The sequence below is a fragment of the Trachymyrmex septentrionalis genome, unplaced genomic scaffold (assembly GCF_001594115.1).
Source record: "Trachymyrmex septentrionalis isolate Tsep2-gDNA-1 unplaced genomic scaffold, Tsep1.0 scaffold208, whole genome shotgun sequence".
NCBI classification, from domain to species: domain Eukaryota; kingdom Metazoa; phylum Arthropoda; class Insecta; order Hymenoptera; family Formicidae; genus Trachymyrmex; species Trachymyrmex septentrionalis.
Window position 1 is genome coordinate 124,372 of NW_017305266.1, and position 17,261 is coordinate 141,632.

At 41.3% G+C, this 17,261-nt stretch overlaps 3 protein-coding genes across 4 annotated transcripts in view; 2 read left to right on the forward strand and 1 right to left on the reverse strand.

The window, feature by feature from the left end:
• The window catches only part of LOC108747970 (MORN repeat-containing protein 5-like), a 10,791-nt gene extending 5,374 nt beyond the window's left edge, over positions 1 to 5,417 (reverse strand). The window contains exon 1 of one of the 2 annotated variants that reach the window (XM_018485899.1): positions 5,355 to 5,417. The gene's annotated coding sequence lies outside the window, so the exon portion shown is untranslated. Of the gene's footprint in view, positions 1 to 5,186; positions 5,265 to 5,354 lie in introns of those variants that run through there. The other variant, XM_018485898.1, reaches the window with a different exon arrangement.
• LOC108747968 (mucin-3A) lies at positions 2,434 to 11,400 on the forward strand. Its single transcript, XM_018485895.1, has 5 exons — positions 2,434 to 3,029; positions 4,386 to 4,526; positions 5,204 to 5,495; positions 6,081 to 10,715; positions 10,795 to 11,400. Exons 2-5 carry the CDS (start codon positions 4,402 to 4,404, stop codon positions 11,155 to 11,157), a joined length of 5,415 nt encoding a protein of 1,804 aa, XP_018341397.1. The 5' UTR covers positions 2,434 to 3,029; positions 4,386 to 4,401; the 3' UTR covers positions 11,158 to 11,400.
• Positions 11,401 to 14,335: 2,935 nt separating this feature from the next.
• LOC108747972 lies at positions 14,336 to 16,585 on the forward strand. The gene is made up of 3 exons (XM_018485902.1): positions 14,336 to 14,399; positions 14,705 to 14,950; positions 15,975 to 16,585. Exons 1-3 carry the CDS (start codon positions 14,379 to 14,381, stop codon positions 16,278 to 16,280), a joined length of 573 nt encoding a protein of 190 aa, XP_018341404.1. The 5' UTR covers positions 14,336 to 14,378; the 3' UTR covers positions 16,281 to 16,585.
• Positions 16,586 to 17,261: the final 676 nt, after the last annotated feature.

Below are 17,261 nucleotides of genomic sequence, written 5' to 3' on the forward strand. Positions count from 1 at the left end.
CCCTCCCCCCCTCCCGCCTCCCCCGCGACCGACGTCGAATTTGTCGATAGGTAAACCGTTGGATAAACCTTAATCCGGCGCGGCCTGGCGCGGTACCGTTGTCTTGGGTAAACAGTGGGTTACGGATGGACAGTCGTGCAAGTGGGACGGCTGTTTATTAACCCGCGCGTGTTCGACGTTCACAGAAAACTTCAAGCAGACGTAGAGTCGCGCGGAGAAGCGAGAAAACGGGTTTCTCGCGAGCCCGTCCGTCTCCCCCGACAGCGCGATCGCTGTCAAACTTGAGTCTATCGTTTTTCGCGGTTTCACCTCGCGCTCCGCCGTAATCTCGGCGCGGCGCAATCATGTACAATTTCTTCTCTACACGGGAAGAACGGTTTTGCTGAATTACCTGAAAAATTTTTAGCCGGCTAGAGATACGAAAATAATTTTCTTCAATCACCATTAAAATAATTCGACGAAATCTCAAGCATGACGAACGATATGTCATGCAAAAAAGTTTGAACATTCCAGCAACGAATTTGAGCGTTCTACATAATTATCTCGGTGATCCAGTACGATTATTTTCGGATCTGTATTTAGCTAAAGCTTTTAGATGTTTCAGCAAAATTATCGTTGCTGTATAAAAATTAATTAGATACAGATCTAAAAATAATTTTGTCGAAATAATGATGTGGAAATCTCAAGCATCTCAAGATAGCACAGAGTTCAAAAAAGAATTAAAAAAGAATTCAGTTGTCATCAATTTGGAATTTATTTTCAAACTTAAAAAGAATTCTTTTTCTAAACCATTCTGAAATAATTCTTTTTGCATCTGAGAATGAACTCGGAATTGATGGCATACGACTGAATTCTTTTTGAATTCCGAAATGATGAGTGATACTGTATAAAGTTAGAATATTTTAACAATCAATTTGAGCGTGTTACATGATTATTTTAATAATCCAAAAAATTTATTTTCAAATCTGTATCTATATACAGGGCGTCTCTAAAATTCGGCATCTTCTATCCTGAGCAGATCTTAGACTAAACTAAGCCGAAAAGTCCTCTATTATTTTGCAATTTTCGCAATGATTAACGAGATATTAATTATATTAAAAATCTAAATATTAACTTTTAATAATTTTTCACTCAAATATATCAACTATATCAACTTTACAGAAAAACAGCAAGAGATAAAAATTGTCTATTTTCTTCTTATAAAGTTCTGAGAATTTTTTCAGAATTTTTTAATACCGTATTTTCTCATGGTGGTAAAAGTAAGGAAATGCAGCACTAAAAAGGTTGATAAAAAATGTTCTGCAAAAATTCTTAGAATTCTATGGGAAGGAAATAAATGATTTTTGTCTCTTGCAGATTTTTCGCGAAGTTGATAGTATTCGAGAAAAAAATTTATGTAGAGCAATATTTAGGAACTTTTAGTAATTAATATTAATCATTGCGAAAATTGATAGAGGATTAAGCTTTTCGATCCCAATTTAATCCGCTCTTAGGAGGGGCGAATTTTAGGGACACCCTGTATAACTAAATTTTTAGATACTTCAGCAAAATTTCTCATTTTTTCCTATTGTCGCACATCGTAACGATCTCCCACCGCTCGCACGAGGAAGACGAGAGTCGGAGGGGACATGTCCGAAATTTATTCCGACCGAGCCGCCGCCGCGGACGGCGATTGATTCGCTTATGAATGAGTTGCGTAAAGAATGAGTTGCACGCGGCTCGATCGTGAAAGATGCGCTCGCGCTCGCGCGCTTCTTCCCATATCAGAAATAATTCAGCGTTGATTGCGAATCCAAATTATCCAAGAGAGGAATTTCCCCCCAAATCCCTCGTTTTCGCGACGTTCCTCGATCCCCGCACAACCCGCCGGTTCCTTCGCAATTTCATACGTCACATACGCGACTCATTCGGTCGATGTACCGTTAATCGACGTGAATCGTCGGCCTGGCTTACGCGTGTATACGTTTGTCGTTTGAGAAAAATTTGCAGGCCTCCTCTCGTCTCCCGCTGATGAGATCTTCGGATGAGATTCGTAGCAGCAATGTTGAATGACGAGGGTCAACAATGCAGAAAGAAAATGGGAAGAGGGGGAACAAGATCCAATCTTGGTGATAAAACTCTAGACGATTCTAATTAATTACTCTACCCTTAGAATCGTAGACGCTCATCTACGATCTCTCTTCTCGAAAAGAATGCTTGCGTAGGTGAATCGCGCGGTCACCTGTTTCCGCGTAATTCGCTCCGTCCATCCGACGGCGACGGCGACGGCGACGTCTCTCGTCGCGAGAGAGGAGAGGCGAGAGAGGCCGAGTCCTTTCTCTGTCTTACCCTCCAGGAGTGCGGTCTTCCCCTCCTCCTTATCTCTTCTGCTTCTCGTTCCGCTGCGCTCGTACCAGCCAAGGATCCTACCTTGCAGTACGTGTTTATCCAGGGTACAAGACGGCAGAAGAAGCGGAGCAGACGAGAGAGTGGCGTAGGAAGAGGACCGCCCGGCGAAGAGTCGTGTCAAGCGCGAGCACGGAGCGGAGCGGATATACTTACAAGAGGGAGCGAAGTACGCGAGAAAGGGCCCTGCGGATAAGAAAAGGGAGGAGTTTCACGGAACGCGCTCCGTAATCATCGCCCGAGGTCGCTACACCGGCGACGGTCTGACAGCAAGGTCGACCGCAAAATAGTCTCAACTGCTAAACGTCCTTGATCCCTTAACGAAGAAGGGAAGAAGGGAACGAGAGAGGAGCGAGACAGAGAAGGCAGACGAGCGAAGGAGCAGAAAAGGGGAAAAGGGATCGACTGCGTGCGTTCTCGCGCGGCTGAATCGAGCACCGAGGGATCGCTTCAAATACTCGTCAAAACGTCCGACGTTTTTTCTCTCACTTTACCGCCGAGTATCGCGAGTTCGCTGACTGTCACGTCTGTGGTGTCGAGCGGCTAATCGTCGAGTTGTGGCACCGGAGTCATTGACGGGGATCGCGTCACCTCTCGACGGGATTAAATGACATTTCCAGGGAGTCTACCTTCGATTGTAAAGTGTGAGTGCAACTTAAGGAATGGCGCGACAACCTGCGTGACTTTTGCGCGTCCTCCGAATGTTCCGAGATTACGGTATGTGGGAAGAAAGGAAAGAGAGAGAAGGATTAGACGCCTTGATACTCGCGCCTTTATATTAGCGAGATATGGAGATCCTTCATGGAAATCCAAAGCGTGCTAATTGTGAGATCAACCCTCAGATTTATGCGTTGGAATCGATGCGAAGCATTGGAGGTAACTGGGCAACGTAAAACCGGTTACCGATATGTAACAACAACCAAGCAAAAAAATTGTAAGGTTCGGTGACCTATCTCTCTTTCCTTCCATCACGTTTCTCTTAATTCTCACGCTATCGTATCGCGTTATTTGGCTAACTCGTTTACGTGTTACGGATCTTGATAACCGTTTCATTTCCTTTAGACTCACCTTTTTTCAACTCTCCACGATTTAAACCTAGTCGACATCAAAAAAATAACATATTAGAATTAACAGAATGTATGCTTACACTTTTTTATTTTATTGACTAACTCGATATTTGCAACCGATTATTAATATGGATCTTAAATTGCGACTGCTAGACACAATTAAAAATATATAGATGACGTTTATTACAGTTTTCTAGGATTAAATTTGGGAAATTTCGGGGGATTATTATTATTTCAGATTGATTGCGAAAGTCCTGTACAACCATATCGGCACGAAATTATCATTTCTGAAATTAATTCATTTAAATGATGAATATATAGAATAGTTCAATATCTCAACATTCAGACCGTAGTGGCGTTTCGTATTTTAAAGTTATAGATGAAGGTTAATTACCGAATTAACAAGAAAGAAGGAATTATATCGTTACGGCATTAATACATGAAGAATCTACGGCCATCATTATGTTAGCGTAACTATAAGTTCAGAATCATATGTATCCGACCGATACAGTAAATTAATTTATTGCGTTTAATTTTCCAAACATTGTAAACATAGAAACATGGCCTGACAAAAAGGTCGAAACGTCTGAACAATTTCAAATGTATTAAAATTTAGCTCCGTAGCCGTTATTATTGATTTATGTTTATTTGAAAGTAACGTAATCATCAATGTTATAATTTTGCCCTCGACAATGAACTGTTATGCAACTCCGTGTGTTAAATTACACTCATGTTGTTGAGTGGCGACATTGTAACATCAACGTTATGTTACTTTTAATTTCAATTGACCGAAAATCATTTTTCGATCTAAAGACTTCGATATCAAGGGTGCTATTAAATATCAGAGAAAGCAAAAAAAAAAAAAAAAAAACAAGAACTTTATACAGGAATGCAACTGCAGTTCTCAATCTCGGATTATGCTTCCGTTTTCAGAGAATCAAGAATTATCATGTCGCAACGATCGCGCTGGCTACTGCCGGCATTAATCGTGTCCTGGATGAGCCTACAGTTAGGTGTGGCTTTACCGGCTCACAACGAACATTCACACGTGTCTGCGGATACGTTTGATCCTAGGTCAGTATCACGTCACAGATTCCAATTAAATTTCTGCTTCAATTGCGCGTCGCACGCGTGCAACGTACGTTAGAAATATTTAAATCTGCGCGGTAAATGTTGATTCGGAGCAAACGCGTACCAGCGAAACAATAGCATCAACGTAATCAACACGATTCTATTAACGTGAATGTAAAGGTATGAGATAATACGAACAGTGGATTCAGATAAAAATCGCGCCTCGCCTGGGAAAGACAGGATGGAGAATGCGGAAGAGAAGATGAATGAAAAAAAACACGGTCGCCTCTTATTAGAGACGACGTGGTTTAGTTCCCGTGCTGTCAGACGGTCTGCTGACTCTTAACGAGCGAGTTAATTAGGAAAATTGCGTGCCCGCGTAGAACCTTCGTTCTTATCAGTCCGATGTAGATTTCTCGTTGCGATACACCATCGTTGCCGTAGTTCTTTATCGGGAATCACTCAAGAAACAAGCTCGTTGAGAAGCGAACGAGAGAATCGTCCATGTGAGAATGGACGGATAGACACACCGCCGGTCTGTCTCGCACGTTTATTACATCTCGATGTTACGTACGTCGCGTTCAATTTACGTAAATCCTATAGATTCATTGAAATTTAATACATCAAAATGGCAGGGGCTACGATAATATTCTGGGCGTATACCTTCGTACGTTTTACAGCACGGCCAGCGCTTCAACAATTATCCGTCAGAACCACGATGGACGCGCGCATCATCCTCCGAACGGCAAAAACGAGACGCAGTCCAGCCACAAACTGGTCGCCTCTCCGGCCGGACTTTTGCGGCCCGACAAGTTTCAGTTTTATACTTACGACGACAAGGGCGATATGATTACGCGGCAGATGACCGCTCAGGAAATTCAAGGTCTTATCGCGTCAGGTGGGACGGATCACATCGCGATGGATAGACAGGAGCCTCAAAAAGCCGATGATGTCCTGACGGGCGGTAAAAAGGTCGGTTCACCGTCACTTGTTTCGCGTCTCTTGTCTCTTGTCTAGTATCATAAGGTCTGTTTTTTATTCTTGCACTAGACTGCATTAGTCGGAATCTACAATGGGTGTTTTAAGCCGTGAAAAGTTTACCAATTACAAGTCGAATGCGAAGAGAACAATCGATTATGATTCGTCCATTTCTTCTGACTTAAGGCTTAAAAATCTACTGTAAAACTTAGAACTTTCGCGCTTTTATTAATTAAATAATAGCTCTTAAATAATTAATTAACTTTAAGGCGAAGTATAACGAATCAGTATAAACATCGTATTATGTTTGCACTTTTTTTTATGAATTTAGGTCTCCAATTTATTTTACTAATCGCGTTACATATTTTCATTTTAAATAAATATTTTCAGAGTTTTTGCTGTCTTTGACTAATTCAGTATTAATAAAAGAGAGTGTAATATCGGTTGTACAGATTGTAAAAATATTAGATTATATTTAGATGTAGAAACGAAAGAAATAAGAACGAGCGGTAGGAGCTAACGGAATAGTCGCACCTCTTCGTTTACAGATTTAATTCACATTCCATCGTCGCATTTTAGGTCATGGATGTGGTACAAAAGGTACAGAACGTGTTAAAGAGCGCACTCGATAAGCCACCGACTTTAACGGGTTCAATACCGAAGATTCCGGAACATGCCAACGTTGAATGGAGCAATATTCTGCCTTCAATTCTATCTGGTGAGACAGACTCGATCCCCCCGAGCGATTCCAGTCAATTGTCGCATAAACTGACGACAGAGAAGGTAGAAGCTGAATCGACATCGAAACATCCGACAAAAAAACCTGCGACGTTGGACGTTCAGACGAATGCGTACGCTGGTTTTACTAATAACGCGCAGGGAAAACCTCAACAAGGCCATCACTCGGAGCAAACGGCGGCTACCGAGAAACCGATGATTCCAGTTCCAGTTATTACCCTAACGGAACAGAAGTTGTCTACGTTACAATCCGCCGTTACCGAAAGTCCCGTCTTCCAAATAGTCAGCGTGATTCCGGTCGAGAGTGCTGGGATTAAGGAAAGTCAGACCGATCCGTCTACAGCCGATAGCAGTGCCGCGAGTTCGACTATCCAGCTGTCTGCTCAGACCGAGGAAAGTCAAACGGAACAATATGTCGAATTAACTCTGTCAGAGGTACCTGAAGAAACGACGTTCCCGCAACTAACAAGCTTAGACATGTATCCCGTAAGTATCACGAAGCAGACGACTGCTAATAACAAAATCAGCGAAGGGACGAAAACCTCGGGAACCTACTCGGTGACCACGCCAGGGGTGTCAACGCATTTCTCCTCCACGAAACAGACCGTAACGCACGGTGGGTCCAGCGAGTTGACGACCGAGATCTCTCCCTCGAACACCAGTTACATTCTTATACTGAGCAAGAACAATACGAAGGTGTCCGACGATCCTTCGTTCGCATCTAGCGTTACGAAAGAATCTCAAACGAACGGGACGTACGATGACATAATAATCCCACAAACCAATACTCTCGCTACCCTAGTGCCGATTTCCCACGCGTCTCCGAAACCCGAGCAGGTCGCGTCTAACGCGCCGCACTCACCGTCTACGCTCGCTTCCGTTACGAGAATCAAGGCCCCGACCGTCCCGACGTTGCATCATTATCTCAGCGAGGGCTTCTCAACGGTTACGAAAGAGTCATCAAGCCCGGTTACATCGACTTATTTTAATCCTCTGCCGACCGACATTCAATCCTCGGTACCGATAGAACCGTTACCCACGCAGTTAATCGATTCCTTCTCAAGTGTAATAAATCAAGTTTCGGAAGTGAAACCACCCGTCCTGCCCCTCTCGCCCTCATCGAACGAAACGCCGGAGGTACCGATCATGAATATTAATTACGAGCAGAGGCGTAACGCGTCCGAGGTAAACGAAAAGAATGTCAGACCTATCATTAATAAGCAAACTTATGGAACCTTCACCGAAATTCCGTTGCGAGACAATACCAAGTTCGACTATTCCGTCACTTATCGGCCTGTCAACACAGTGGACAGAGAATCAAGCACGAGCAGCATTTCCGAGAGCTCTCGGATTAAAGCGACGACGTCGACAGCTTCGATTAGAGTCGGAACGACGAGTAATAGAATAACGAGCAACAATTTACCTACAACGCCAGCTGGACTTAAATCGACTCAAATCCACGTAGAGGTTTCGGGATCAACAGCAGCATCTTCGTTCGTGCAGCTCGAGAAGACACATGCAACTACAACCGCTTCTTTGCCGGCAAGTCAGACTGAAAGTCCCGCGACTCTTGGAAGTATCACCGAAAGAATTATATCAGAAAAGACTTCGACTACTTCATTTTTGAATTTAACTGACACCAAAGCAGTTGCGCAACCTGATGCAACCAAAACGCAATCAACAACCGCGTCGATCGACACAAATCTATCTTCAAATAAGCCTACGACAACTAATGAACGTTTCGACAACACTCTCGCGAATTTGAATCTAAGCGATCCAGTGTCTGCCATTGACAAAGTAATAAGTATCGTGCCACTATCGTCCAGCACTCCCACAATAAAGCCGATTGATTTACCTGATAACATATCGAATTTCGTTGGTGAAATAGCTGGTGACATTGCAAGTGGCCTTATCGCCGGATTTCCAACGACGAATGTATCGAATTTATCGAGCATCGAGAAAGAAAAAATCGATAACGTCACTAAATTACATGAAACGGAAAGAAACGTTACGCAATCGACGCAAGAGATATTAACGGATCCAGTTCGAAACGGTACATTAATTTACGGTATTTCAACGCAGACCAAAGAGTCGAATGATACTCTAGAACCGATTACATTGTTAAGCAGTAACGAGAGAATAGACGATTCCACGAAAGCATCTTTATCATCGCCAGCAAATAAATTCACAAATGTCAATGGTGAATCAAAGGTTGTTATTAAGCAGAACGCAACAACCGTGGGAATCGTCAACGTAATTCCGGAACAGACGACGACAACGACGACAACGATAGATGTTGGTATTCGATCGCCAGGCGTCAATAAAACGACGTTTAATACAAGTAACAATCAGAAGAAGACGGAAATAAAGGAGAAGATAAAAACGACTGAAGCACCTATTGTGAGGACAGACTTAAGTCCCGAACTATCTAATCAGTTATCCGTAAAAGTCGCGAATGATACCAAAAACTCAGGGCACGTGGAAAGCAATCCGAAAATAGAAGCATTAAACGAAAAGAACGGTTCCTTCGCAAATGCTTCGTCGATAACGAAGGAGATCGTAGTGATTCATTCTATCAACGATTCGAACTCCGAGTCGAGCTCACAAGCATATAGTGACGTTACAACCGATATCTCCGTTTCAAATGTTACGTCTGACGGTGCTATCGTGTCAAATTCTACCGATTCTACACTTTCACAGAATCCAAATCACGTTACTGATACAACTGGCTACAAGAACAAAGATAATATCCAGAATAAAGAGAATAACAAGAACAATGAATCTTCTTCTGTATCAATTAAAGAGCACACCAATAGCTCAATCAAAATAACGCAAAATAACTCAACGAACGATGCAAATGAAAATAAGGAGAATATTTCTCGGCCTGATAACCCTGTCAATAATACGTCAAGTCAGATTGACAAAAATGTGACGCAGATTACATTAACGCAGGTCAACGCATCAATGCAGAACGACGAGCATTCGAATAACACGGAGAGCAAGACTGCCTCTTTGAAACATTCCGAGAGTTCGCCGAAGCCGGACGTGGTACTTTTGCAAGCGTCGACGTCACCGTCGAGTGTTCCGGTTCGTCAAACGTCGAGACCTGATTACAAACCATCGGAGAAGCCCAACGTTACGAAGACTGATGCCGATGTAAACGCGGAGGACAAGTGGACGCTTATATCGCAACAGGTACCGCCGGTCATGTCGAAGCTTCCAAAGCCGTCGAAACTGCCAAAGCCGCTGCAGAGGAAACCAGTCAATCACGCTCAGACGTCGTTACCGCCTTCCAACTCGAATTCCAACGGCACCACCACCCACGTTCGTTCTCCAGGAGTCGAAGCGCCGGCACATCAGCAAGAACAACCACAATCCTCGACGCAGTCCTTCCTACCACTGGACGCGTCTCAGAGTGCAATCGGCTTAGACGCTACCATAAGACACACCAGCGCCGATATTGTAAACTTCGCCAAGCTATGCAACGAGTTGGCCTTCAATTTCTGGGTAGCCACCAATAAGGGTTTGAGCACCGCGAGATCGTTGGCACTCTCGCCGTTCGGTATGACCAGCTTACTGGCGATGATCTTCCTGGGTGCTCGCGGTCCGACGTCCGATCAGATGAACGAGGTACTCGGCCTGGACGACGTGGCCACGTTCAATCCACACTTGGTCTTCCAAAACATAACCGACGCGGTGGGTTTAGCTCGTGGCCAGGGTATCGCGAACGCCGCCTTCGTTCGCGAGTTGTTCGCTGACAAGATGAAGGTCAGGAAACTCATGCCCTTCTACAAGGAGCAGGCCCAGCAATTCTACGAGGGCCTCGTGACCGAAGTGAACTTCGCCACCATTAGCGATCTCGTGCGCAGAAGAACGAATCTGCTGGTTAGGAAGCAGACTGGCGGCAGAATCAAGGACTTCGTTAAGACGAACACGGTGCCGCTCAGATCACCTTTGGCGGCGCTCTCCGCCAATGTATTTCAGACCGATTGCAATAGCAGTCTGACAAGCTCCGTTGGCAGGGACGGCGAGTTGTACTTTGCCGTTTCGCCGGCTGTGAGACAAAGGAAACTCGTACCGGTCCCAGCTACGACTTGGCGATCGGGTGTCTTAGCCGGCTATGAACCTAGCGTCGATGCCACGGCGATCGCTCTTGGAGGCAGCGACAAATTGGTTTCGACGATCTTCGTGTTGCCGGGTCAACAGGGCCACACCGCACCCGGCGATACTCTGGACCGTCTGGAGCAGCGTCTCGTCAGAAGCGCGTTCCGCGACGGAGCCTGGAACAAGCTCCTCAAGGTTCTCATACCGAGACACGGCCTCGAGCTGCAGGTGCCTAAATTCAGCCATAGATCCGTCGTCAATGCGACTGCCGCCTTGAAGAGGATGGGTCTTGATGAGCTCTTCTCGGGCAACGCCGATTTTAAGGGTATCAACGGCATAGGTCACCGTCTTCACTTGGCCGACGTGTTACAGGTATACATACATTTGTCTGTTCGATACCCCCAATATGTACGATAACGCTGCTTATAATCATGAATTTTTTTCTTCGCAGATGAATTTATTCAGCACCTGTGGCGACGAGAATATTCTTAATGGTCGACATCACGTGGAAACCTATCCCGCGAGTCCATTGAGAAGAAACATTGAGCGACGAACGGAGGACGATAATTTCGGAAACACTGCTGAGGAGAATACAATGAGATACGGCACGTTGCCGCAAGAGGACAATATAGACTCTTACGCAGACCAATCGCGCACGCTTCTGTACGGATTCTACAGAGAGGAAAGGCAGCTCTCGGGCTCGTTGGAGAGACCGAGGTTGAAGCTCGACAGGCCCTTTTTATATTTCGTTCGACACAACCCTTCCGGTATAATACTTCACATGGGACGTTTCAATCCGCGATTACTGCCCTAAACAAGGGCCCATTATCTTCTATCGAATTAATTTAGCCATTAATTCGATCCTGTTCCTTCTATTCAACATCTACATCCACGAATTTTTGTCGAAATCGAATCGAGGAAAACGACTCTCTCGTTATAATTGCTCAAACGATTCGTTCTCTATTAGTCGAGCGACTCAACGCGACATGATGTCGTGCCCCGTTATTTTTTCTGAACAATGAAGGTACGTGTGTATTTGGCATGTTCTAGAAAATTTGTAAACAATTTTGCTTAGAGTTATTATCTATTAGTTTCTTCATCGTCTTCACTTAGAAATAAGAAATTAACGCGATATCGTATTCGCGGCACATTAATATATGTCGAACGGACCCGGCATTGACATAGATACCGACGAGATATTATTAAAGACCGTCAACTCTGGGCAAATTTCCGGCGATATAAAAAGGGCCCCAAGGGCCCGGAGGTAATTGAAGAACGCTGACATTATCGACAATTGATATAAATTTGCTATTATTAACACAAATATTTGGCTCGTACATTATTAAATTTATGATTTTTTATTATACAGTATAAATGTTTCATAAATAAATATGCATACTTGTAAAGCTATAATATCTTATATATTGCAGAATTACAATTTTTTTCTCTGCAGTTATCATCTCTGTTGATAATAAAACTTTTTGATAACACTAAAATCACAATTTTAAAGAAAAATCGAGTATTGTTGAGTTCTAAATGCATAAATACGTCTACTAAACTAATAAATCATAAAATTAGTACAATATTATGAGTTTTTAACTCTTAATTACTTCAATATTCACAAGGACGCGAACTCCTGTAAGGATGTTGGTCTTTAATAGTATCTCGTCGGTGACGTAGATCTTATCACTTTATATTTAGGGAGTGGTTAAACGTATAAAAATAACAGACTGAAGAACGGAGAAGAAAAAAAAAGGTACAAAAAGAGAAGATCTTAATCGCGGTCCAAATGATCATCATCATCATCATCATCATTATTATTATACTTCTTTTTTTTATATACAAGTATAAAAATATAATTATTTTTAACGCGATCGCCGGCGAATGTTAAACTTTTATCGAGAATCAATAATTTATTTGGACCCTGATTGACATTATACGCATCTTTTTTTCTTTTAATATGATTAACAGTTGTGATATGTAACTGAACGTTGAATTTTTTTTGTACATTTCGTAGATTAATCACGTTAGGACACGCACATTGTATGTGAAAAATGTTTCGATGTATTTTTTTCTTAACAAAGAGACTTAATGTCGAACGGATGATGCGTTGAATAAAAGCAACATCTCTCGTTCGTTCTGTCATTCTTAAAGGTAAACTCCAAGCTGGCTTTTTGGGCATTACTGTACTTGTGTGAGAACACAAGATAAGAAAATTGCGTTGACATCGCGCAATCTACCATAAATAATATGCGAGCTGTCTCTCCCAACACGGACAACTCTGAGGACAGCGACTGATATTCGGATTGTAAAATATATCGCAATGTAGAATATATAGCAAATGGCGAAAATTACGTTGTACCTGCTGCTATAAATTTACATCGGCACGATCTTTGATATATCACAAACGTAATCATGATTATGTCATTTTATATATACGTATATATTTATATATACACTCCGTGTATTCCGTATACGACCTGTCTAATGTCTTCTATTGCAGAGGGTAATTTTTTCATACTTAAGAAAATTTAAACTGTTTATGCATATCATCTCGTTATCTGCGTTAAAATGGTACACGTCATTGTTAGATGATAACCGCGCTGAACGGCATTGAGAGGGTCTGCATTCGCTTATCGCGAAGTTAGTTATCGTTAAGTCGTCGTAAAGGTAGAAACTTATTGTTTTTCAGTTTTTAACGCTGATGAAACACTGGCTGAAACTGACTAAAACTGCCTCAATAATTCTACTTGGAACTGCAGTTTCATTGCAACGAACGCAAGCATTTTTCGTTACAATGCACCGGGTGATCGTCGTGTCGCATCGAGAGTGATCGAGAGTATAATCGCGAGTTTTTAATGTATTGATCGACATACAAGGTATGCGATCGAGTGACAAATATATATCTCGTTCGCGATCTCGCTGTCTGATCCTAATAAATATTCGCCACGATTGACGAGAGACCCTGTAACAGAATCTAACAAAGAAAAGTATATTCTACTTTTTCCCTGTATATATACTATGTCACTCCAACTTATATACTCTATTTCATTCTATAATCTTAATTAAGTATCCACAATGATTTTCCGATCCTTAGTACACACGATGCGCCATTCATGTCCCGGGTTAATTTTTATCACTTTAATAAATATACAAAAATTATTGAGTGATTTTTACATATATTTTAACATCTTTAGAAAATATTTGTAAGGCTTAAATACACAACAGTATTAAAAAAAAAATGTAATTTTCTAATTATTCCGTGCTTTTAGTTTTTCGAAGAAAAAACAATGTGCAGGAATGACCCAATTATGCGTACTAAGGATTATAAAATGAGATAGTATAAGTTAAAGACAGGAAAGAAGTACATACCTTTTTTTCTCGAAGTGATAAAATCACTTTTGATAAAATCACTTGTGGCCAATCTCTATTATAGGACTCTAATCAGAACTCTTACTCTATATATCCTAACCGTTAAAATAATTTTCCAGTACTTCTCTTATCGCTCGCAAACCGCGATTTGCATGTGTTATACAACTTGCAGGAAGTTGCACGAAGAACTGAGTTGGATTTCTCACGGGGACTCGTATATGTACTAGTGTTTCGTTTCAACGGAACAAATTCAAGCGTCCGGAACAGAAGCGTCTGGATAAACGATGGGTTGATACCGAGTCCAAATACTTTCGTTTGCGTTCAGATATCGTTGATCCGTTAGTGACGCAACGTTAGTGCGCTGTAAAACAATATGAACACCTTGCTTCGAACAGTATACGATGCTTTACAAATCTGTACAGGCTCAGTACACAAAAATCCGACCGTATTACCGACTACTGTTAATATACTGCCTCGATAATCAAGTTTTTTAAAAATACATCCACGTCAAGAAGATACGAAATGAGATGTGAAAAGCGACACTTCGTGTATCAACTCCGGGATCATTTGTCATCGTAAATAAGTAGTATACACTTGCGAGATAAGCCGTGTAGATTAATAACTACTGCGAGGAGGAAATTCTCCGACTGTCTCATATCCAAGATGTTTTTTCTGATCCTGTTGGTATGTATACCGCCTTACTGATAATTTAATATTCGCTCGGCGATTATCCATTACAATTTGATAATTTGATAATTTTACGCTTCTAATCGGTGGTGACTATCAGCGTTCGTTCGCCGATCGCTGTTCGAGATCTTGGACGCTTTGTTTAAGCTGCTTATTGTTAATCGTTACTACGAAAGCACAGAACCGCTACTATCGAGGGAGTAAAACTAGACACCTCAAGCACGCGTTTCGTCTTACAATTAGACGGGGTAAATCCACGTGACTCGAAAGCTATACATATATCTATAATGCGACTTATTCAGGATGCGGATTGCTCCGGCCGCATGCTGGCTACTATCCTGGTCGCATGGGTGACAACAGCGATGATAGCCTCGATATTACTGCAATGGGAGCACATGTGGGTTGTTTTGGTAATATTGACGCTACTTTTCTTCCTGGTTTGCGGATATACCGTTTACACCGTGAAAAGAACTCACGCGAGAATTCTGATCGAGCAACAAAGAGCGGCGATTCGGACTATCTCGGACATTACTGCCAATCGCAGACAGGTACTAATTTATTATTTTCGACCAATCGATTTTGAATTTTTACGTATCTTTCAGGGGTCCTAAGGTGAAATCACACGGTGCGGGATAGAGAATATGTCGTTGAAGACGCAACGAATCAATGCTATTCCGCATTTGATGTTGCAAAATAGAGAGTGCGTCATTCTGTCCTAAACCATAAACCTAAACCTGGTGTTCTTGTAATAAACTGTCGTATTTTGAAAGGTTAAAATAATTTGATGCTAATTGATGTGACGGAATTGCGCAAATTGATATGATGGAATAATGTTAAGACGATGAAGCAAAATGACAAAATCTAAGTGCGTAAATGTAGATATTAAGATAAAAAAATATTAAGATAAAAAAATGACGCATTAGGTGCGATTTCAGCGTGCCCTGTTCACACGATGCGGAAAAATGATAGTAAATGCGTTAAAGCAGTTCAAAAAATTATTATAAGATTGTAAGTACAATATTAATTGTAAAATATTAAATACTATAACAGAAAATTGTTTTTACAATTTGATAAATTATATAATATTTCATTTTTAATAAGCAAATTATTCACGTAAAGATAGTAGTGTTTAAATTACAATATATTGTATTTATCCTGGATGCATCTTTGTGAACCACTTTGTGAACATAGCACACGAAGCTTCCAAGTGATGGAAAAGTGCGGAATAGCACTGATTCGATGACGCATTCTCTATTCCGCACCGTGTGATTTCACCCTTATTCTTGAAAAATATCACGTACGAAAATATTTTAGTATATGTTACGTTCTTTCTAAAACTGTTTTTATTGTGAATCTTACTCTTAAAGATTGAAAATTAAGCTACTCTTTCTTTAGAGTAAAAATTCACTCCAAATCATTTAAAGAGTAAATTTTCGCGATATAAATTCAAGAACAAATTTTCAGATCTGTCTGTTATAAATCGAAGAGAGTATAATTTTGTACAAAATGCGGCACTTAACGTCACAAAGGAAAGGAGCTAAATTCATGTTTCCACGTGTTCGTATTTTGCAGGCAGGATCGTCAGCATATGCGGTGCATTCTCCTCCAGATTTACCACCGTCTTACGCATCTGTGATGACTGTTCAGGGAACATCGAGGTCTACTCAGATGTCAACGACCATCAACCCATCCAGCGAGGACAAATTCGAGAATCCTCCACCGTATTCCATCGTAATCGCATCTATAAATGCGGCGCAAGAGCAAAACGTGGAAATGTCAAGAGAACGGCACGTACCGTCCGTATCCACAAAAAAAAACCAAGTTTTAACTACTTCTACCCTCGCCTCCGCGTCTCAAATGTACCCGCAACCGAGATGATTTATAATTAATTAAATTAATCGTGTAGAAGATGTAAATGGGATTCACATTGAAAAATACTGAATCGTACGAAAGATGAGTGAATGAATGAATTTTTGATATGATCACAATTGAAATTTTTTGTCAATAAAACTATTGTTATCGTCAAGATATCATTGATAATAAGAACTTCAATGAGGAAAGTAACCGATTAGAATTTTGTACGATGGAACAAAAGTTGCGCGTTTATCGTGGCTAAAAAAAAAAATCGCAACGTATATCTGTTTAGCTTAGAAAATTGTATTTCTATCCGTGATATTTCCTCGGCGCACGTAAAATTTTAATCGAATTAAATTTCTTTATAATATAATAAAATATATTATTTTATATATTTTATTATATATTTTATTACGCATGCGAGCGAGCACATTTTGCTTTGATCGATAATTAGGCCGATCGTATGTTCCTATCCTTCCTCGATCTTGTCCAACTAAGATCGTAACAGTAGCAATGTGTCGCCAATTATTTTCTCATGCACGAGCGACGATGAAAACAACTCGATCATTTCTCGCTCTTTGCATATTGCGCGGAGCCAATACTAGACTGGATTTTTCTCACTGTTCTGTGATTTAAACCGCAATATTTGATGATTTGCGCGAATAACTTTGTTTTCCACACCGTCACCGTGGATGTTGAAACTGGAAGAAAGTTGCTTCCGCATGTATATTTATATTTAACGGTGCTAGTGGTTACAATATTGATAAAATATAACTTTGACATTTTGCTTCTTTTAAATGAGTTGTCTTTTTGAGATTACACACATCATGAACGATTCTAAGCTGCCGCTGTATAAATAACGATATTCAACATTGAGGTCGAAAAAAAGAGAGATTACGTAAAATGACGATTTGCTCTCCAAGAACGCCGTTTTATGAGTCTGTATTTCTTTTGACGTTTACACTGTCATGGTTTAAAATATTAGTAGTAGGTTAAGCAGCGTCC